The sequence below is a fragment of the Delphinus delphis genome, chromosome 15 (assembly GCF_949987515.2).
Source record: "Delphinus delphis chromosome 15, mDelDel1.2, whole genome shotgun sequence".
Classification (NCBI taxonomy): domain Eukaryota; kingdom Metazoa; phylum Chordata; class Mammalia; order Artiodactyla; family Delphinidae; genus Delphinus; species Delphinus delphis.
The window spans coordinates 42,180,497-42,204,755 of NC_082697.1; the positions used below are offsets into that span (position 1 = coordinate 42,180,497).

The 24,259-nt window shown below is 42.8% G+C and overlaps 1 protein-coding gene across 1 annotated transcript in view; it reads left to right on the forward strand.

Moving 5' to 3' along the window:
• MACROD2 (mono-ADP ribosylhydrolase 2) overlaps positions 1–24,259 on the forward strand; it is a 1,989,932-nt gene that overhangs the window by 1,843,374 nt on the left and 122,299 nt on the right. The window contains exon 11 of the mRNA XM_060031258.1: positions 22,954–23,016. Within this exon, the coding sequence (XP_059887241.1) occupies positions 22,954–23,016 (63 nt within the window). The remainder of the gene's footprint in view (positions 1–22,953; positions 23,017–24,259) is intronic.

The following is a 24,259-nucleotide window of genomic DNA, read 5'->3' on the forward strand; positions in this document are numbered from 1 at the left end:
ACTCAGCATCAGCTGGAGAAGATGGGAAATTGGGAGATGGTATCATCCAGATGTTTGCTCACTCACTTGTCTGAGCCCTGGGCTGGGGACACTCTAACAGTTGAAGACTGGAAGAACAGAGTCTCTTGCCACATCTCTCTAGCACGATGTAATCTCTCTGTGTAATCCCCCAGCATGAGGGGCTTCAGGCCGTCTGACTTCCTACACATCGACTCAGAGCCCCCAGGGTGCCTCTCTCAAGGGCAAGAGCCATTTGGAATCCACATCACCTTCTGTGGCCTCATCTCAGGTGTCATTTTGACCACATTGTACCAGTTGGGACAGTTAACAAGCCCTCCCAGGTTCAAGGAGAGAGAACACAGACCCCACCTATTGATGGAGAGTGTCAATGTCACGTTATTAAAAAAAAAAAAAGTGGAATGGGATATATATATATATATATATATATATATATATATATATATATATATGCAGCCATTTTTTGAAAATACATTCTGCTCCAGTATCCATTATACATACATACATGCACACATACATGTATAACTTAATTTTTATAACCTTGTGGAAGGAGATTCTGAAGAGACTACTAATGGAAAGCAAGCAGAGACAGGATGATATGAGTATGGAAGTCTTAATGTCCATCTCATGTAATCGTGGGGCTTACGGTTCAAGAGTGGGGAGATCAAGAGGGGGTGCAGCTGGGGGAATAAACTCTGGATTCCTGTCTGTGCTGATTGACCTTAGCAAGTCTCTGATCTCTGTCAAGCAAAGGGTTTAATCTATGTGATCTTGATGGTCTGTCCGTAAGCCCCTGGTTCTGTGAAAGGTTGACGTTCAGTTGTGTCATCATCTACTCGCTGTTTCTGTTTCTGGTTTAAAACTCCTCTCCTCTGCAATTTGCTGACTCTAAATTCTACTGCTTTTGCTGAGCAGACATTCACACTCTGCTGTCTGTGCAGCTCTGCTAAATCAAGTGTGAGCTTCACGTCGTCGACGGCACCAAGTGTTATTTCAAGAGTTATTCTTCCTTTGTGTATGAAAATTTGCATTCTGAACGTGTGCCATTAAAGGAGTAATAGGAAACTGGGGATTGTACTGTAGCCAAGTCAAAGGAACCATATATATGTGTGTGTGTGTGTGTGTGTGTGTGTGTGTGTGTGTGTGTGTGTGTGTGTGTATAGTAGATATATGCATTAAAAATGCACTGCTCTTCTCCAAGAGAGAGTTTTGATGTTAGATGAGGGCATAAGAGCACTAAATCCAAAGGGTGGGGATATGAAAGAAATGGGAAATTGACTAAAAGACAATCCCAGGGTTGTCTCTGAGCAAAGTACCTTCACGTGCAATGATACATTCAGTAGGTACTTTCTGGTGATGCTCCCAGCAGAGCTCAGCCTGGCTGAGACCCTGAGCTGGTGAGCACTGCATGGCAGGCCGCACCAAGCAGTCCATGGGTGTTTGTAAGTCAGTAATTTTTCAGACTCCCAGAGTGATGCTTTCTGTGCAGCCAAGCGTGAGCACCACGAGCCACCCACCGCATGGTTTGTCTGGGCCAAGACTTCCAGATCGAAGGACAGAAAGTCAGATCCAACTGGTTTAAGCAAACCTGTATCTGAAAAGTCCAGGTGGTGCTGGGTCAGAGAATCAGTTCCATTGTGATGGGGTCTCCCATCTCTGCACCTCACTCTGTGTTGGTGCCATTTCAGTCGCCCTCCTTTTGCTGGGGTGAAGGTGACCACCAAGTGGCCTCTCATCCACCCCAGTGGGGAAAAAAAATGTGCCTCTTTCTCAACCACTCCAACAAAATATCTGGAACCGAGTTTCATTGCCTCTGCTTGGCCAGTCTTGGGTCAATCCAGGGACATTCAGTGTTCTGACTAGGCCTAGGTTACACGGCAACGCAGGGACCACAGGAGCCGGGGAGAGAGGAGATCAGTTATGCTGAAAACTCTTCTTTCCCAAAAGAAAACAGGGGAACTACCAGCAGGAAGAATGAACGCTGAGCATTCAGGTCAATCATCAGGAACTATGGATCGATGAATTGCTGTGTCTTTGTTTTCTAAGATAGTAACAACTAAGAGGACATAATGTTATGACCAATGATATCCTTTGTTATCAATACCCTTCTTTCCATTTCTTGCTTCATGATGAAAGATCAAAGTGAATTTTTAGGGCAGTATTGGCGTTGCTGAAAATCCCACCTTGGAATCCTGGAGGTGTGGAGAGAAGCTATAGGTAAGGTGTACCCAACCAGAGGTAAAGGCCAAGGATGAGAAAAAAGCATGGCACGTGAAAGTGAGCAGAGCAGAGATATAGAAAATGAAAATCCATGCAGTGGGAGAAGTGATTAAACATCAGAAGGGGAAATAAAGGCAAAGAAGAACAGACACGTGGTGACTGGCTGTGGTGGCTGGGATGTGTTTCCATAGGAAACACACTTGTGGAAAGAGATCTGTACCTTACAAGAATAGGACTTAGAGAAAGTCAGCAGTGCTGTTAGTCTTAAGAGTGCACTAGTGAGTTGGAAGGCTATATGGAATCAGGCTTTTAAAATCCGCGTGTTCACTTTTTAAATGTCATTCTGCATTTCCAAGTTGTTTGACAGTGGGTCAAAGGCATGCCAAAAGTACTGTTTATGGGTGGCTTTATTTTAAATGGCAGCCCCAGGCAGAGGCGAAATTTGAGCTTCTGTTTACATCTGGAAATTCCTTGGCTGGTACATTAACCTTGGCTTTGGAAGCCTGATGTTTATATATTGGCCGCCATGGGGAATTGCTTTGCTCTTGCTGCTCAACAGCTACGGATTTCCTTATCTACAGCTCATTCAGTTAGGGAAAGTTGGACCACATCATCTGCTTAGCTTTCTAATCACTTTACCAGCTCCTTGTTTTAATAACTAGTGTCCTTCAGTGTTGTTTCTGCAGGTCAAGGTTTCCTTGGGATGCATTTTAAAATAGAGGTCTTAGAAATAATGTGAAGAGCCACAATAACGGGTTTAAGACCTGGATTTTGAAATCCAGACGTCGTCGATCTTAGGAGGCTGAATCCTGAGGCTTTACTAGTCAGCTTATTCATGGATACTGAATAGGGTTACATATGCAAATACTAAGTGTCACGAGGCAAGTTTTGAAGCAGTCTAGCTCACTGACCACAAAAATTAGTAATCTGTGAAACGTGGTTAAAATATCACATCTCTCAACTACCAAAAGCTGCCTTCAGAGGAAGCTGCTGGCTTGCCAAGAGGATGTTTACTGGGACAAAGAATGAAAACAAAATCCTGAAACAAAAGATAGTGATGACTTCACCTTGAACCTGTGCCTAGAAAATTAATTAAATCCTAAGTTAAATATAATTCTGCATAAAATTTAATTATATGACAATGAGTATTTTCATACAGTAAGCTGGGAAAGTTTTCCTGGTCCAAAGTCAGTTGGAGAGACACCATGCGGTGTGTCATGGCAGAAAGGGCACAGGCTAGAATGAAAGCCAGATCTGGGTTTGAATCCCAGCTCTGCTACTTAACTAGCCTGTAGACCTTGGGAAGTTCCTTTAAGCCTCATCTTTCTCACTGTGAAATAGGAATAATAATCCTTACTTTCTGGGATTTGGGCAAGGATTAGAAGTGTATACATATAAAGAACAAGCCTAAAGTAGGCACTCAAAAATGATAGCTGTTATCACTATTATTAGTAGTATTATTACGATTACTTCTTCTGGGTGATAGATATCCATTTTTCTCTCCCCACGAAGAAATCCAGAAAGCAAAATGCTTTTTTAAGTAGCCTGAGTGTAGAATTGAAAACTGACTCAGTCCAGTAAAATCGTATCCGGGGCAGGGAGGAAGTCTTGTTCATTTCCCAGAAAATGTATGGTCAAATTATTTTTTTCCTGCCGTGTGTATTCTTTCCCTAAAGAGATTTCAAACTTTTACTTTCCTCTGTGTAGAACATTCCTGGCCATTTATCTGTTGTTATCCCTTCAGTAAGTCTGCCATTATTTCTTCAACAGGTGCTAGCAAAAAGAATCATAAGCCCTTATGAGCTAACGGTGAAGTTTCAGCGAAGAAAAGAAATAAAAAGCCAATTTCCTGAAAAACGTAACATACATAGCTTGGAATGTACTTGTTTGTTTGTGTCTTTCCTTTTAGTTTATAGAACAGTCTTTGCTCTTTATGTTGAAAAACTGTCAATTATTACTGGCTATTGGCCCCTTTTTCATCTTCAAGGTAATAGACTTCTACTGTAAAAAGAAAGAGATACTGAGCACAAGTGCAGCCATGAAGTCTCACATATATTTACCTCTAAAAGTGAAAGGGCTTATAGTATTTTAGAGAAACAACATTTTTTTTAATACCAGGCACTCTGTAAATATTTGTAAGTGACCATGAATGAACAAATGGATAAGCAAAGGAACAAGGGGAATTTGCCATGACTGCAGATCATTTCTCTTGAATGAAGTATACTGCTTGCTTTCCTGGAAAAAAAAAAAAAAAAAGTTAAGATAAATCATTGTTGAAAGAGTTCTTTAGGAACTAAAAGAATAGTGAATATGGTAATAAAATATTGCTCCCCAAAGCAGAATGTGGTAGTTACAGTTACAGGAAGCCTATTAATCCCTTTGTTTTCTAGGATTGCATGCCTTGTGTGTAATTTAGGTTTTGAAATCTTCCTTTTCCTGGGCAGAGAATAGCCCCCAGAATATCAGACCTGTGGTTACTTGACAACAGCTAAATCTACCCCAGAGCAATTTCTGTTATCCTTATTAACAAAGATCTTTGGGAGGTGAAGGGCATTTCAGGCTAATCAGCAATGAATTTGTTAGGGTGTGTTCCAAATGCTTAAAAGGAGGTGGGAATCAAAGTATGGACATAATCTGAGGGTAGTTAGACTGGATCTAAATCTCACTTGATTAGTGGGAATTTAGGTACATTTCTTAATTGGAAACCACAATTGCCTTATCTAAAAAATGAGGAAAGGATGGACTCCATCTCACAGTAGTTTGGGTGAGGATTAAGTGAGATAATGCATGTGAAGCATTTAGCACAATGCCTAAGTACTACTACTGTGATCTCTTTGTACTCACACTTCTGACACCAAATGTGTAAGCTTTTTCCTTGCACCAACCAATTCTCTGGCTCTCCAACATCACCAACTGGGTGTTCCACAACTTAATTCGATTCTTACACCAAGTACCCACAGTTAGGATCAGACCCCACAAGTTAAGGGCTCAGTCCCACAAGACTACCCCCACCCTAGATGCCAACTGCAGGTTGGGGCAACCTGTACTTCTGACTGACCAGCTATCAAGTAAGGAGATCCTCACAATCCCCTCCTTGGGTTTGATGCTTTGCTAGAACCACTCACAGAACTCAAGGAAAACAGGGTACTTACTTTTATCAGTTTATTGTAAAAGATACAAATGAAGAGTGAGGTTCAGGGTGAGGTTCAGATGGGTCCCAAGCACAGGAGCTTCTGTGGATTTGGGGTATGCCACCTCCCAGCATGTGGATGTGTTCACCAATGTGGAAGCTGTCCAAACCTCATTGTTAGGGTTTTTATGGAGGTTCCATTATGTAGGCATAGTTGATTAAATCATTGGCCATTGGTGAATGGACTCAATCTCTAGCCCCTCTCCCCTCCCCAGAGGTTGGGAGTGGGGCTGAAAGTTCCAACCCTCTAATCACATAGAGTCCTCTTGCAATTAACCTCCATCCTTAAGTCCGCCAAGAGTCACCTCATTGGCATAAGCTCAGGTATGGTTTATTATGGCTAACAGTAGTTGCTCCTATTAACTCTATCACTCAGGAAATTACTCAGAGGTTTAAGGAGCTCTGTGCCAAGAACTGGAGATGAAGATCAAATAAATATTTCTCAGTATATCTCAATATCACGGTAAGTCATGTTAAGTGTTCAATACATGAAAAACAACTGATGGCCAAACCAACCTTTACACGTTTTGAAGCCAAGTGTCAACAGAGATCGTTTCTGAACATCTGCTTACATAAGTCTGGTTCTCTCTGTTCTACAAATGAGAGGGCTAGATCAGATATGGGGAAATGCCATTTCACACCCACAGCTCTTCGAGCTAAAGGTGTAGGGGTGGGGGGTGGGAGAGAGACAGGTTGGAATGCTGTCTGCTGACAATGATGCCCCAACATGCACAGGGCAGGGGAAATAAGGAACAGGTAGAAGAGGGACAGGTGAAGTAGAAAAAAATGGAGGTAAGTTTGGAGGGGAGGCGGGAGAAAGGCTGCAGGGGTGAGCAGCTCAAACTGCTACAATTCTCTGTAGGCAATATTGGGATTTCTTGCAAGGAAACCCACTGTTCTGGACTTAGAAACTAAATATCAGTTTCCATAAAAGAGGAAGGACTCGATGGACTGGGCTGGACCACGATGAGCTGCAGTCTATGAAGATACAAATAGATCGCAAAAGGAAAAGGGCAACAATACATTAAAATGCACTCAACCCCTGGAGGGTCCTTCATACCCACAGCTGATTGAAGGTGGGATAAACCTTTGTAACATAGTATTTGTGGCAACTACTCAGCTCAATGTCCCTATATACTCACCACACCTTCCCCCACACACCCTCTCTTGGGGAGGCTGGCTCTGGGTACTTGCTTTCTGAACTTGTGGTCAGAGACCACAGTTCCTCCCCATGTGGGTCTCTCTGTAACCTGATCTGTATACTCATGACATGAGGATATGTGCTCATGTCCTGTCTACAGGAAGCTGGCTTCCTGCAGAGCAAATGACCCAAAAGAATGAGAGCATATGCAAGGTGGGAAGTGGCAGCCCTTTTATAACCTAATCTCAAAAGTGAAATACCATCCCTTCAGCTGTATTCTATTAATTATAAGCAAGTCCTTAACAAATCCAACATGTACTTAAGGGGAGGCAAATTAAGCTCCACCTCTTGAAGGGAGGAGTATCTAAAACTTTGTAGGCAAATTTTTTAAAACTGCCATAATCCCAAAGGGCTTCCTAATTTCCTGTTCCAAGACTTCCTACATCATGGCTGTGTCTCTGCCCTTGGATTCTTTGGGACCCCCCTCAAATATTAAATCCCCTTATCGACTTAAGCTGATGTTTAATCAGAAGTCATTTTCAAAACAGCCTGAGGTCTTGGAATCAGTGAGAAGATGTCAGAAACGGGGACTTTGCTGCCTTGCAGAAAGTGACGTCTTTGGTGGATTGGAGCTGGTCAATGGGTATCTGAACAGGGGATCCAGCCAATTCCTATGCCACATGGTTAATCGTCCCTCCACCAGGCGTTCAGATGTGTGGTTTTCAGATGTGTAGGCTGGCTGAGTCATCTCCTACTATTTCATCCGGTTGATCTAAAGCAGGAGGCAGCACACTTCTATAAAGGACCAGATGGGAAATATTTGGGGCTTCACATGCCACATATGGTCTTTGTCACATATTTTTCTTTGTTTTTATTACAACCCTTTAAAAAATGTAAAAACCATTCTTGGCGTGCAGGCTGTACAGAAACAGGCCTGTGGGCTGGAGTTTGCTGACCCCTGCCCTAAAATAATCATGGAAGGATGCTCATCGTGTCCTCGGGAAATATTTAGATGTGCTTCTCCACACCCGCAGCCGTGATAACAGAGTGTCCTTTCTATGTTTCTAATTTATCTTGCTTGAGGTGAAGAGCTGCAGAGTCCTCTTTTCAGGTTGGATACCTTTTACGTAGGATTTCTCTTGTTCCTTCAGGGAGACAAACAGGTTCAAAACTTAAGTGACTAAAGTGATTCATGTGGCACTGTCAGAAAAGAATTATGGACCTGTAGGGTTATGGTCTCTCAGAGGACTCATTTTTTGTTTCTATCCATCACGTGAATAACAATAACCTTCTCCAACAAGCAGAATGAAGAGTGTATGGACCGCCAGTAAGTATTCCTTACTGCTCACCAAATATTGGCACCACAAAGACTTGACACAGCAGTGGTGATGTTTAGGGAATTTGTGTCAGATCTGGCTTTTAATGGGGAAAAATAATCCAGTCTCATACTTTGACTTTTGGTTCTTTGCTGTTTTCTCTAATATCAGCATGCCTCATGGGTGACATTGAAAACACACACACACACACACACACACACACACACATCCTGTGTCTTTATCAGCAACTGGAATCAAAATCCTTGGATAAGAATTCTTTTTTTTTTTAAGTCTGCATTTTAGTTTTACCAGAGCATTAGTAAAAATATATTATTTAGCCCATGAGTCAACAAAAGATAGTGAGTTAACATATAAATATGATTAATGAATTCGTACTAGAAGAGGCAAAAAGGAAAAAAGCTAAAGGGAGAAATTAAAAGCTGCCCATCATATTTCATGTTTCAGATAGCTCCAGGTAAGTAGTGCTGCTTTCTTATTTTACTACTATGCCCAAACTCGCATCACCACAAAATTGCTAAACTGGGGTGCTCTATGGAAACCATACAGGAAAACATGGCAAACTCTTGCAAGAGTGTGGGATTTGGGCTATGATAAAGGAAGATATTTAAGGGAGCAGTGAATCTCTGCTTCCTAATCATAATAACCGCAGTCTTAAGTCTTTGTTTAACCCTCTTAAAACTTACCTGTAGAAAATATTATTAGGTGTCATTAAAACGGACCGAAATCATAATTTAATTAGTTTTCATAGGACAGACTTTGAAGGGTCATCTTTCATTTTGGAATACATAATGTTTCTTCCTGTAATTATTTGTTCCTCTAAATTATTCCAATCATACATTTAATAGCCAGTTTTAGAGGAAATTATTCACTTGCCATTCGTTTGGATGGTTTGAAGGATTAAATGCCTATATTTGAGTATTTGTCCAGACATTGTCATGTGATCAGAAAAACTTTTCATCTAATTTGACATGTTTTTGATTGACATTGTCAGGCACAAGGCAGCATTCATTCCACTGAGTTTTCTGAAGAAAACATTCACAGCATTAAGTGTTAAAAACTCAAGACGTTTTGACACTTCCAGAAGGTACAAATTCTCTGGGATAAAACAGGGAAATTGGTTCCAGAATCAAGTCCAGAGTCATCTGACATTTGTAATTCGAACTGGGAGAGGTAGAGTAATTTATTCTCATAAACAAACTGCCAAGAAGATAGAAAGTCCTAAAAACCTTTCTCAAGCTGCTGTTGCGCGCATGTTCTCCTGTGGTCCTCCTGACGGTAAATGCTCCATCATCCCGCTACCATCAAACTGTTTCTGTGTGTTGCTCCCTGCTGCAGCCTCTGCCTTCTCATGGGGTTCCATTTGTTTAAGTGGGAAGAGGCTCTATGTATGAAATGACTGTCCCTGGAACCCATGGGAGGGGAGAGGCCATTGGCCATTAGGCAGACTGATTTCCATTTTGAATGCATGCAGTCACTTACAGAGGATTCTCTTCTCATTGATCACAGGCTGTCTGATATATGTTTTTACCAAACATATTTCTGTGGAGAGGAGACAGCTGGAATTCTTTAGAATTATCCAAAAAAGGGCATTAGATAAGAGCAGACTTCTGCAAATTGACCAGTTTGGCAGAAAGAACAAAGCACATGCCAGAACACTGTACAGCTAGAGATTCACGTGTCGTTTTATGTCTGTAGCGTGGTACATACTGGCAATACTTAATTGTCTATGGCCTCCTCTGGCACCGGGAGAGAAAAAACAAATGTTCCTATTTGTCTTTCGATGTGGCTTCTGATATTTACATTGACTTGTCTAAAATAACATCAGCCACCCGAGACAGTTTTTGCCTAGTCCTTGAGTCTGTTGACTAATTGTTTCAGGTGGCTATTAAGAATGTTATTATCATCTCAAGGAAATGATTCACTGCCAACAAGTATTGCCCTGGCACAGGAGAAATAGAGATAACATTGGGAAGAGAACATAAAGAAAATATATGTAGAATTTTAGTTATTCAAAGAGAAGTAAGACCCCAGTAACTCTTTTTGGAATATGCCTAATAGTCATTTGGAGGTATTTCAATTCAAGACCAGGAGACCTTGATTCTCAGTATAGTAATTATGTACTATAGTTAGGAATACTAGGTAATTACAGTGTTATCAGCAGACTTGGGAGAGGTGATGAGTTAATTACTAAATAAAAGTAATTTACACTAAATTGAAAATGACAGCTGATGCCTTCTTAAAGCACGGCTTGATGGGAAAGAAAACATGTGGATGTGGACACAAGTAGGAAAAGGAGAAATTACAGTAGGTCTGGGAATCATAGAATGTATGCAGAAATGGGAAAAAGGAGGCTGGAGTTCTCCTTTTGCTTAGGCTGGTGAAGAGGGCTCACAGTAGGCTGGTGAAGAGGGCCATACTCCACAAAGCAGCCATGTGAGAGAGAACCCTTCCGTGGCTCCCTAGTACCCTCCATGGAAGCATCTGCCTCCTTAGCAAAGGGTACAAAGCCCTTTGTAATAAGACCGCTAGTTCTTCATCCGGCTTCTCTCCGTGCTCCACTCCCCTTGATGACAGTGCTCCAGAAGCGACTCCCAGTCACACATGCTCACTCTCACCTCTAGCCTTGTTCCCCACCTTGGAACATTCCCTCTCCACGTTAATTCCTCCTACTACATTTGCCTGCGTAGCTCTCATTTAAGCCAAGCTTGTGGCCCTCACCATCTAAGCTTCAGCCCCATTGGCCACCCCATGTCTTCAAAGATGCCAGGGTCTTTCCCACATAAGGGCCTTTGGACATGCTCTTCACTCCACCTAGAACACTCATCCATCTCTCCCTTTTTTTTTTTTTTTTTTTTGCAGTACGCGGGCCTCTCAGTGCTGTGGCCTCTCCCGCTGTGGAGCACAGGCTCCGGACGCGCAGGCCCAGCGGCCATGGCTCACGGGCCCAGCCGCTCCGCAGCATGTGGGATCCTCCCGGACCGGGGCACGAACCCGTGTCCCCTGCATCGGCAGGCGGACCCGCAACCACTGCGCCACCAGGGAAGCCCCGATCTCTCCCTTTTTGCCTTATTCATTTCTACTGATTAATTTCACATAGTAAGTGCCTTAACTTCTCAGCTCAAATGCCCTTTCCACAGGGAAGTCCTCTTTGATGACCTTAGAAGCCCTTGCCTCTACTAGCATTTATCATGATTAGGGACAATATGTTTGTGTAATTGTTTGATTTAAAAATGTCTTAGATCAGGTTCCCTAGAAGCCCACCCTAAGACAAGCATTCAAGGGCAAGCAGTTGATTTGGGGAGTGATTCCAGAAAGCACCAGGGGGGAAGTAGGGATATGAGACAGGGAAGGGAAGGAGAGAAATGCAGGACCGGGTCCTGCAGGAGAACTCTGGGAGACCATGTGGGAGCCTCAGAGGTGTCCCACTCAGGGGGTATGAAAGCAGGTGTTAATTTCCTACTCCTGTCCATCACTGGTTGAGGGCTGCTTCCAAATTGGCTGTACAGGACAAGTATCCTGTTGAGACTAGAAAAACTCCTATGGCAGAGTGTCACACGTGTTCACAAGGAGAAGCCACAGCCACGGGAGTTTGCGGAGATCAGAGGAGGGGCCCAAGGGACAACGGTGGGGATATGACAGCTTCCGCTTCAGTATCTATCTGCTGCACTGTTCCACTCCTCTCCAATTATCTCGAGAGTAGCACCATGCAAGAGAATTATAATGTGACCCATAAATGTATATATAATTTTTACCTTTTTTAAATTTTGAGAATTTTTTTTAACATTGAGAAGCAATGTCTTTTCAAAAAGTAAGAGAAACAGGCAACATTAATTGTAACTCTGTATTTTATTTATCCCAATATAACCAAACTATTGTCATTTCAACATGTAGTCAATATAAAAATTGTTAATATTTTATATTTTTTTGTGCTGTCTTCAAAACCAGATGTGTAGTTGTCATTTACAACACATCTCAACTTGGACACACCACATTTTTAGTGCCCAATAGCCATTAACTAGCTTAATATCTATTAAGTAAATATTTGGTTAAAACCATTACTGGAATTCCACCATTTTTAAAGAGAGATAAAATACATATATATAGCACTGTTGTTTTTTGTTTTGGGGGTTTTTTTTGCGGTACACGGGCCTCTCACTGTTGTGGCCTCTCCCATTGTGGAGCACAGGCTCCCGACGTGCAGGCTCAGCGGCCATGGCTCACGGGCCCAGCCGCTCCGCGGCATGTGGGATCTTCCCGGACCGGGGCACGAACCCGTGTCCCCTGCATCGGCAGGCAGACTCTCAACCACTGCGCCACCATGGAAGCCCAGCACTGTTGTTTTTATAGTTGATAGTAAGCTTAGGAGTGGTTGTCAAGTTTTATCATCTATAGCATTATTTTTGAGTTAGGGCCCATGTTGATAAAAAGTTCATTTTGAATTGTGGAAAACCCATACATTGCTTTCACTCTAAAGCTCAAAATACCAAATCAGCGTCTTAAAGTTTTTATTTTCACCACTTAAAATAGTATGTTTCAACACTGAAGGAGCAACTATTTTAAAGGGGGGAAAGGATAGAAACACGAAAATGGAGGTTTTAACTTCCCATTATAAGTGGACCCTGTGCAGCTTCACGTATATGTGCATTGAATTGTCACCTCCGCAAGGGACACTTGCACTCAGCACATGTACATCTTCAATCAGTGATTTCCCAAAGAGCCATGTGGGCAAAGCAAAGTGGATAATCGAAGCACTTAGTCAGATATTTCTCATCTAATTCAGCTGAAATACCCAACATTTATTGAGATCTACCTGTATGAGATAAAATTTTATGTTTATCTCTGGATTGCCTCAAGCTTTAATTTCACCTTCTGCGAGCAGGTGCCTCTCAGGAAACCACTCCATCCATCTTTCTTTTGTCAACTCCCAAAGGGAAAGTCTTTTGTCTTTCAAATAACCTAATTTATTCCCTCTCCGCCATCTTGAACTTTGTAGGTACTCAACAAACATTAATTCATGACAAAGATGCCTAACAGCTTTTGAATTTATTCATGGGATGATTCTTCTTTTAGAGAACATCTTTATGTATTTTCTGTTCTTCAACAAAAAAGCAAAACAGTGTTTTGTCTAGCCAGTTCTGTATTTAACATCTGCACAGAGCACAATGTGTGCCTGTTTTAAACAGAATGTGTAGGCACCCCAGTTATCTCAATTCAGAAACATAAATGAAAATAGCGAGAAATATAATTTTTGGAAGGAAATTTAACCTGAGGGCTTAAAGTTAGCAAAAAAGTACAATTGTTGTTTTGTTTGCGAGAGAGCAAAAGAAGCCCATTATCGTGCTAAGCTTTATTTTGGTCATAATTTTCCCAGTTATGATGTAGACACCAGGTTATGTTTTACTGCCTGAAGACCAGTGTGATTTATAACCATGAACACCAGCATAAGTTGATTTCTAACCCTAGTTGCACCATGAATTCATTGGAATACTTACGGAAAGTTGCTTAAATTCCCCTTTGCTGGTTTCCCATTCTTTAAAAAAAAAACACAACACATTAATATGTTTCTTATTATTGTCGTTCCTTAATGGTTATTGATTGTGTTTTGTATCTCAGTGAGGCGTTGCAACTTCCCCAGGGAAGACTGCGCTAATGAATAGTGTTTGTAAAGTACTTGGAAATCCTTGGATTAAAAACTAACCATATCAGAGTAAAAGTATTTGTTCTAATATGCCATATGGGAGAGCTATATGTTATCTATTAAGAGGGGATGTGTGATATTGAAAATAGTTCTCTGGTGCATTGCCTTGTGCTGTTTTTATCCCAAGATACGCCACTGGCAAGTTGTGGTGTGCTGGGGTCATACCTTCCTCGTGGAAATGCTGTAAAGTCCAATCCTGTGGCAGGTATTCGTTGAGTTTCTTACTGTATACTTGACACTCTACTTACCAACCTACAAAATATATGGAGGAGACAGTTGCATGCTACAGTCTCATGTGTTTCCTTTCCTTGAACTTGCATCACATTTAGGTCTCCCTTAACAGATACATATGCTTTAAAAATAACAGGTTTAATCAGCGGATCAGCGGTCCCCAGCCTTTTTGGCACCAGGGACCGGTTTCGTGGAAGAAAATTTTTCCATGGACGGTGGGCGGGGGAGGATGGTTCAGGCAGTAATGTGAGTGATGAGGAGCAATGGGGGGCGGCAGATGAAACCTCACTCGCTCACCTGCCGCTCACCTCCTGCTGTGCGGCCCAGTACCTAACAGGCTACAGACCGGTACTGGTCTGCGGTCCGCGGGTTGGGGACCCCTGAGTTTAATTATTTCCTCTTCCCCCTAACCACACAAATAGGCTGTTTTGGGACATTCTAGGAAAGAGGTAGGACCAGATGATGGTCTTCTCTGTCCTAAAATTGAAGACCAGCCATGGGTCTTACACAGCCTCTGTGAATGGGGTGTGGTTGTCATACTATTTGAGTCTATTTTGAGTGAACTGCTACTAGCGACCAGGAGAGCACTGCTCAGCATCTCCCCACATGGGCTCTGTGTGCCCCACTCCATTCCCAGGGGGTTCTAAGTCATCAATCTGCATAACTGCATTGTAACAAGTTCCACACGTAACCTCCACTGGCCTGGGGAAGGGATTCCTTCTGTAAGGTAACTGCTCCAGTAAGAAGACAACATGGTGACAGGTGTATTGTAACTAGAGCCTGGGCTCTGTGTCTAGGCTACCTTTCTTAAAAACTTCTGCCCCACATGATGTAGGAACTTCATATTTCATAAGTAACCTGAGGAACGTGGAACAGGAAGTAATTTTCCCCTTTTTCCCTGATTAATTTGTGAAGTAACCATGCAAGGCCAGGTAAAGGATTAGCATGTTTCATTAATTCACAAATATTTATTGAACAGCGTATGTTCAGTCTAGGTTCTTAGGAGACAGCAGACAACGAAGCAAAGATCCCTGCCTTCGTGGAGCTTACACTCAATTAGGGGCAGATATGTGTAAACAATGAACATAACACCTACCTAAATTAAATACTAGAAGGTGATGGTTGATTGAGAAAGACAAAAATAAAAAGCAGATCAGGGTGGGAATGGAGTGTGGGGATGGGGAAATGTTGCAATTTTAAGTGACATGTTCAGCACAGTTTGAAAAGGGGGATGTTTGAGCAAAGACTTGAAGAACCTGGGGGAAAAGCAGTCTAGCCAGAGGGGATGGGACGGGCAGTACAAAGACCTGGGGAGAAGACACCCTCATGTGCCGGAGGAACAGCACAGAGCCCGGTGTGGCTGGAGCGAGTGAGTGGGGAGGAGATTAGAAAGAAGTCAGGGCAGGAAAACAGCAGGTTCTCCAGCACACAGGCCTTGCTGCCTTTGAGCGTTTTGGAACATGTGAGCAGAGGAATGGTGTGATCTGACTTAAGCATTTTAAAGCAAGCCATCTGGCTCCTAGGTTGAGAATAAGGGCCATTGCCCCAATCCAGGAGAGGGGGGATGGAGGCTGGACCAGGGTGGTGGTAAAAACAGATGAACTCTTAACTACTGCTGCTTCCTACATGGTACCACATTTGATTTTTAGGAGCCATTATTTGTGATCAAAGAGATGTGACTTTTTTAAATTAATTTTTTAAATTAATTTATTTTTATTTTTGGCTGCATTCGGGTCTTTGTTGCTGCACACAGGCTTCTCTAGTCGTGGTGAGCAGGGGCTACTCTTCATTGTGGTGCACAGGCTTGTCATTGTGGTGGCTTCTCTTGTTGCAGAGCACAGGCTCTAGACACGCACACTTCATTAGTTGCGACACGTGGGCTCAGTAGTTGTGGCTCGCGGGCCCTAGAGTGCAGGCTCAACAGTTGTGGCGCGCGGGCTTAGTTGCTCTGCGGCATGTGGGATCTTCCTGGACCAGGGCTCGAACCTGTGTCCCCTGCGTTGGCAGGTGGATTCTCAACCACTGCGCCGCCAGAGAAGCCCGAGATGTGACATTTTTTAACTGTCCACAATTTAATGAGGTTCAACCAGAGGCTCAGGTAAACACCATACCTCTTCTACATTGAGAGCTGAAACATGGTTTGAATGACAACAAAATTATTACTAGGGGAGAATGAAGTTTGCTTCTTAATCCCTTGACAAGTGTTTATGGAGCCCCTGTGGGATTGTAGCACTGTACTGGTTGCTGAGGACACCTTAGGAACAGCAAGAGCATCTTTCTCAGCGGAAGACTTACAATTTAGCTCTCAAGGGTCAGAAGAGGTCACAGGAATCTCAAGGGTCAGAAGAGGTCACAAGGCAAGAAAGACCTCAGGCTTTGGCACAGTCTGGACCTGAGTTAAAGTCTCAGCTCTGCCACTAAGTGTGGGACTTCAGGGAAGTTATCTGACCTCCCACAACCTTGAAATCTTCATCTGTAAAAATGTAGATAAAAGTCTAAGTAGGACTGTGGAGGGATTCACAGTAATGGGTCGGAGGCGCTTAAACGCCTGGTGCCTAGGAGGCAGCAGCTACCACTCCTGTCAGATGGTGATGCCCAACTGTACACCTCTTTCATCTGCACTGGAATAGCCACATGCGTGAGGCTTTTCATTAAAGTAGTGAGGCAGCCAATTCGGGAACTTACTTTTCTAAGCTCAATCTATTAAGATAGATTGAGAACCTCCAGAACAAAATGTTTAAATGTTTGGAACTAGCATCCACTGCCCCCCACTTCTTTCATTCTTTGCTTTCTTCCTGAAACCACTAAGCAGGGCTGAGCAAGGTAGGTATTCACATTGAAGTGGTGGTGGTGAGGTGGTGAACCCGCCCCCGCCCCCCCACCCCCACCCCCACCCCGTGCGGAGTGCAGGCCAGGTCAGGAGGGCATCTCGGTCTCAGATTGAAGGACGCTAAAGAAACAGGACAGCAAAAGGCAGTGTGTGATCCTAGATTGCTGTGAAAGGTATTCTTAGAAAATTGGCAAAACTTGACTGTGGTCTGTGGCTTCTATGGTAGGAATGTCATCACTGCTAATCTCCTGATCTTGGTGGTTGCATTGTGGTCATGAAGAAGAATGTCTTTGTAGAAAATACAGACTAAAGTATTCAGGGCTGACGGGGGTAATAAGGGGGTGATTATGTCCCCAACTTCCTCTCACATGGTTCAGGGCAAAAAAGAAAGTTTCTTGTACTGTTCTTGTAACTCTCCATTGTTTAAAATGAGTTCAAAATAAAAGTATCTTTAGTATTAAAAAACAAATTTAGAGTTGTAGCTTTGCACCCATCTGGCTTAAGTGTCAGAAGAGCTAGTTTCTCGATGTTCTTGGTGTTCTACATTAATTTGTATGAGATTATAGTTTAATCCTTCAGCTATTATATTAAGTATCATTTTCCCATGCTTTTACTGACCCATAATTTAACCAGCTTACCCAGCTAACAAATCCTAGTTGCATTTCCAGGGAGACACTAGTGGGCACTGGTATCAGCTGACTGGGTTGAAACCCTGCTGACATCACTGTGGGATCTCAGGGAAATGATTTAACATCTCTGTGTCTCAGTTTCCCCATCCACGAAATGTGGATAACAGTAATGCCTACCTCATTGGGTTGTTATGAGAATTAAATTTGATAATGTATTCAGAGCACTTAGACACTGAGCAGAACACAGCCAATATCCAATACATGTTAGCTGGCATTAACTATCAATAGTATTATCCTGCTGCCCACATAACTCTGTTAAATAAAACATAAGCATTGATGGCAGTGCATACTCATTGAGAGCACTCCTTATATAAGCTAAATTTATTTTTTGAGGGTGTGTCTTCTAGAGAGTTTTGGAATGTGTAAGATGAGAATGTAGCTGGGTGGCAAAATACAAAATTTAAGACTGAATCCCTTATAAATGAAAAAGTGCTGAGTTGAAAAAAATAACTGAGTCTTCCTGAACTAAGAAAAGTTAATATGCCATTTGTATTAATCAGCTATTGTCACAATAATACTGTGTAACAAGTCACCCCATAGTGCAGTGCCTTAACTAAAAGATTTACTCTCATGCTCACAAGTTTACAGGTTGACCGTGGTTCCACTGATGTAGGCTGGGCTCAGCTGGGCAGTTCTAATTCAAGCTGTGAGTTCTCTGGGCTTGCCTCCAGACTGTAACTTGGGCCAAGGCTTCTTCTGCTCATCTTTAAACCAGCAGCTGCAGAGGCATCTTCTTGTCATGGCCAATGTCAGAAGCACAAACACCAAGTCCAATGATGCAACACGTTCAAGCTCTTTGCTCCTATCATGTCCGCTAACATTTCATTAGCCATATCACTTGGTCAAGTCCAACAACAATGGAAGGACGCTGAGATAAATAATCCATTACAGGGAACTGAAGAATTGGAATCCAATCTGCAAAGCACTGTATTTGAATTGCCTGCACCCTGTCCAGGTCCAGAAATCTTGGGCCTTTATAAGAAAAGGTAATAGTATACCAGCAGGCAGTACCCATCCGGTTGTTTCCCCAGTAGCAAGGATGAATTTGTTCTGATTTACCTCCCCGTGCTCTTCCCATCCCCACGCACAGTTCAAAAATGGAACTGCAGATATCAGGGTAGCAATTTGTAGCCACAACATTGAAATTTTGCCCTTATAAAGCTCGTCCATATAAAATTAAACATGAACTACACAATTAAACGAATTCACTTTGTTATCTGATGGGGGGGGTCCTTCTGCTCACCGCTTACAAAATCAATACTCACCAATGGTAGAAAGGAAAGGTACCTTTCATCAGAATGCCAGCAATCTGGGGAGATGGTGGACTCAGCGTCCCCCAAAAGCCGCCTCCAAAGATTCCGCTCAGCCATGAAAGTTTTAACGGCAAGGAGGGGAGTAGTCTCAGTTAATCATTGAGATAGGGCGTCTGAGTGGTCACCATTCCCCACTGCATGCAGGCTCGTGGATTTCTTATTATCTTCCCCTACACGTTATCATGTTCACACAGTTTGGTCACACAGTTTGTTCACGAGATTCTGAAGGGGAAGCTAGGGAAGAGATCTAGTCATCTGTTAATTACTTATTCTTCATTCCTACTTCTTTGATCTACCAGAAGAACTGACAAATTATGGTGCGATTAAAAGATTTGAAAGGTGTTCTTGGGCCGGAGATGAGTAGAGCGTGGGGGTACCTTGTTTAAAATTAGTTACGGTATAGCTTTGCTAAAGTGACAAGAAAAGGGGCTTCCTGCTGAGGGCAGTTTCCTGCAAAGAACTGCTTACAAATGCCCACTTTTCAGACCTCATTCTATTTCTATGGGATTAGGGGTGAAGGTCTGTCTTCTGTAACTTTTTCATGCTGACATAGGCGACATATTCTCAGACTGGAAGATGTCAACATGGGTCCGTAGCATCTCTTTGCTGACAATTTTAGTTGCCTGCTTACATGTGTGGGCAGAACAAGCTACAATTATTTTGATACCCACAAAGATATAGATTATTATGTGCAATAATGTTAATCCCATTCTCTTGAGGCCAGTCCTTAGAATTGTGGTAGCCATAGACTCAAGTTGGAGCAGCTTATGTCATGGCCAGCATCTGTCTGGTCATCATGCAGTTAACGTTTTTTCCTCTGGTGGCGGTTATGGTATCTGTAAAACAACTCAGGAATGAACGTCAGACACTGAGTCTGTGACTCTATTTTCCTAATCATTAACTGCTTGGTTTTATACTTGGGGAAGGGCGGGAGGGGGGGGGACCTGCAGGGTTCTACTCGTTTCTAGCTTCACAGCAGGAGTCTCTTATTTTGATTTCTATAAAATTCCTGAAATATCCTTGCATATAGTATGTGCTCCGTAAGTATGGATGGAAAGAATAGAGGGCATGGTTTTAATACTGGAGAAGCAAAAATGATTCAACCATTAGAATTCACACAGGTCACTGTGCTTTTTGGCGTGGGAAAGTAGTATTATGTGACATTCAATGTGAATGATATGGAAATTTATGATCAGAAGTAAATATGGGATCCTATAGGTATATCAACTAAGAGAATTTAGTTTCTGTGTGACATGTTTTAAGCTCACAAAATAGCCTGTCATTTCCCTATACTTCTTCACGTTTATTGTAAGCCTTTTAAATCCCTTCTAAAAACCACAAGTTTACATTCCCCACTCTACTTAACTTTTTATTGTTTTTATGCTTTCTGTGAAGATAGCTAGACAGACAAGGCTGATAAAAGGAAATCTTGTTCTTATCAAATACGGGTAAATGTGTAATGGGACTTTTTTCTTTCCTACCAGAGGAAGCCCACTGTTTCACTAAGAACTCACCCAATTGAGGTATTTTAAATGGATGGAATGTTAGAAGCCAGCCAAACTGTCCTTCTAAAAGTGACGTGAATGCTAACCTAATTGCCCGAGAATGTTATCAACCGGCCTTTGAAAGCCAGACTTCTACACTGATTCCCCCTGCTGGCCTTGAGGTTGCACTGTCTTTGGAAATTGATGAAAGCAATATACCTGAGCCTTTTCATTTGAGGGCAAGTTACTCAAACGCCAAATCCAGCATTCTTCTAGAAGGCATTTACTCCGTGATAAACATGCCAAGCGTTTCTTGAATTTGCTTCCCAAGGGCAGAAATCCTGCAACTAGACCACCCCACAGCCAAGACTCAAAGTCGAAAACAGAACATGCCAGACTGCGGTAGGGAGTGGGACCACGGGCACAGGGATTAAGGGTAAAACCCAGTAGCAGTAGGTTAGATAAAGAGCCAGACTGCTTTTTACTATTATAAAGTTGGACTCGGGGGTCTGACCATGAATTTCCTTTTCATGAATTTAGAACTGGTGGAAACAATTCTTCACCTTCCTGTGACTCAATTGTTGTTTCTCTTTCCCTTCTTACCTTCCTCTCTTCATAAGATTTTTACCTCCCACTCCATAGGAGATGTGGTCACCAGACCAATTTTAAAAGCAGCCTGTCACTGCAGACTTCAAGCCTATTGTGGAATCTGTGTTAAAAGGTCTGTCTGAGACTTCCCTGGGGGTCCATTGGTTAAGACTCCATGCTTCCAAAAAAAAAAAGATTCCACGCTTCCAGTGCAGGGGATGCAGGTTCGATCCCTGGTGGGGGAACTAAGATCCCACGTGCTGCATGACGTGGCCAAAAAAAAGGGGGGTGGGGGGTGGTGTCTGTTGGCGGAGATAGGAAAACTGGTAGATCTCTCCTGCTTGAGTCTGAGTCCATTTGGTGGGAGAAAGGGGGAAACACTGACTTACGTTTTTGACACATGCTCCTGCACCGGCTTGGCCTTGTTAGGGCAGCAAGAGCAGCAGTGATGGCTATTTCCTTCCTACAGCAAAAGCCAGTGCCAGTGCCTCCGCGGAGAACCAGAACAGAGAAAGTATCAGAAATATCCTTGGAAATATGTCACGCAGAACCTTGGGTTTACAGAGTTACAGAGCCATCCCAGGTTATACTGTGTCCCGCGTGACGAATGGCACAGTGCTGGCCAGAGGGAATTATATACATACTGATATATTTATTCATTGATAGCATCCCTTCCGCATGTCAGTGTCACTCTTATTTATCTATCTATCTATTTATTTATTTATTTATCTTTGTCATTCTATTATAAAATTTTTCGTTCGGGTCAATTCCAAATTTTTTCCATTTGCAACTCTTCTCAGAAGGTTGTTTTTCAGAGCTGCTTGGTGAACTGTTTCCCCATTGCTTCTGAGGCTCTTGTTTCAGCTCCACTTGTTGAGTCCTCCTCTGGGGAGGATTCCCCATCCTCTTGCCTCTGGATTAAGAGTTGATAGTTGTAGCAGATGGTGGGTCAAAGCAGTCAAGTAAAACAAGTTTAAGTGATCTGAGCCTGGCTGTGGGCAGGGATTCTAAAAGGGCTCAGCTGGGTGATTCTTCTGCTCCCTGTGGCCTTGGCTGATGTCATCACTTGGGGGCATTCAGCTGGCAGCAGGGCTGGGTTGGAAGGTGGGAAGAGGCTTCACGCATATGTCTGGCCCCTCTGTGCTGCTCCATGTACCCCTCTCCACCTGGGAGGCTAATCTGAGTGTCTTCACAGCAGGGTGGCTGGATTCCCAGAGGGAGAAAGTGGAAGCTGCTATAGTCCTCTGAGGCCTTGGCTAGGGGGCCCAGACATCACTTACACATTTCACTGGTCTAAACAAGTCACAGAACCAGCTCGAATTTAAGGAGACAAGAAATAGATTCCACTTCTTGAGAGACAAGGATCTGTGGCCATCTTTAACCCATAGTAACATGTGCTGATAACGTCTGCTTCTCTGTTTTCTGTACTTTAACGACATCTCTTATGTTTTATCATTTAAAAAGATTTTTCCAAACACAGAGACTTGGAAACCCTCCCAGCAATGAATTATAAAATGATGACTTGATTTGCCTTTGAAGACTTAATTTTTTTCTACACATAAATCCACAGATATATATTATATATTTTAAGCCAAAGGGAAGTTTTTAGCTAGTTTCTAATATATAGCCACCATTATACCTGTCCAGTTATTAGTTTTTCAAGGAGTTATGTACTACGGCATAAACTTGACCAGCATAATCTTTTCAACACAGAGTATTTCAGAGCATAGGTATGTTAGACTGTCATATGTAAAATGTAAGTCAATGTTTAAAAATTTAAGTAAAAATAGGGGTTCTTTTGCAACATACAACAAACAGGAAAATAAAGGGCATAGGAACGTAATCAACCAAGTTTCCTTACACAGTGCATATTGCTTGAGTCAAGGAAAAAAAGCAGATTGGAATTAAAATTTGTATTGCATTTTGGGAAATGTTGTGCAAGGAGAGGGATGTTACTGGAACTGCTGAGTGAATTTTGTTTACTGCAGTTCAACTTTCCACCAAGCAAATCATGTGAGAAGGGACAAGGATAAATACACCTATTTATGTAGGTAATTTTTCTGTTTCACGCCTCTGATTCATCTCTCTGCCTCGCTTTATGGGGAGTCATGCTACACTGGTTACAATTAATTTCAGTGCATATTAGCCATAAAGAGATATTTCATAAACTGACTTGATGTATACTTTTTTTTTCCTCTGCGGTTTTCTTGAAAGATGAGAACGGTCCACAGGAAAAGCCAAGTGCCAAAGAAATGGAAGGGCAGGGCCAAGAAGCAGGTGAGCTCAGGTTTCTTTTGAGGCGTCCCCTAGGCCTCATTCCCAGAGGTGAACATGGCTTTACTCAGTGCCCTTTTCTGTAAATATTTATACTGTTTCACCAGGTTAATATCAATATTCGTTCAGGTCTCCCTCAGGAAGCCACCAACCCTGTTAACTACAAGTGTCAGGCTCACCAATCGGAAGGGTACCCTCCCTCTCAGGTCTCAATCACCAGCCTCACTTTTCTCCCGTGTGATCGCAGTTTGCTCAGTGATGCTCTACGCGGGATGGGCAGAGGTTGGAAGGACCATGTCAGAGCTGGGCTGACTGAGGGCAGGTCAAACTCAGCAGATTTCGTTTGGAGGAAAAAATGAAATGAAAAACATTCACAGGGGGACTTCCCTGGTGGTCCGGTGGTTGGGATTCTGTGCTCCCAATCAGGGGGCGTGGGTTCCATCCCTGGTCGGGGAGCTAAGATCCCGCATGCCACAGGGAGCAAACAAACAAACAAAAAAAATTATTTAAAAAAATTCACAGGAAATATATCAGAGGATTTCCTTCCACAATGAATGGAGTGTCCTTTACTGCTTTACATTAAATTTTGAAGAGCCGTGCTTCTGGTCATTTCTCTGTATGTTGTAGATGATGGTGTGAGGAGTGACAGAGGCTTACTACCCCACACCCAGAGCTCAATGAGATCCAAAGCCTTCCTGACATCAACTCTGTTCACTGAAGAACAGATGAGCCAATGGAATGCTTAGAGATCTTCTACTGTAGATTATAAATTGAACTTTTTAAAATAAAATGGCACTTAAGACTCAAAAGAGATTGTCATCTCCTTAGGTTTATCTTTTCTTCCTCCCCACTTTTGTACTCAGGCATGCGCTCCTTTAAAAGAATGATTCACAGGGATTCCCTGGTGGTGCAGTGGTTGAGAGTCCGCCTGCTGATGCAGGGGACACGGGTTCGTGCCCCGGTCCGGGAAGATCCCACATGCCGCAGAGTGGCTAGGCCTGTGAGCCATGGCCGCTGAGCCTGGGCGTCCGGAGCCTGTGCTCCGCAACAGGAGAGGCCACAACAGTGAGAGGCCCGCTTACCGAAACAAAAGAAAAAAAAAAAAAAAAAGAATGGTTCACACAATTTTGCAGTTATCAACATAACCATCAAAATAAAAATTTCCTTCTTCTTTCTGTTTTCCAAGTCATTCTTCTGGTTCTAATGAGCCCAACGGATGGGGCATCTTTGAAATAGTGGGCTCTGC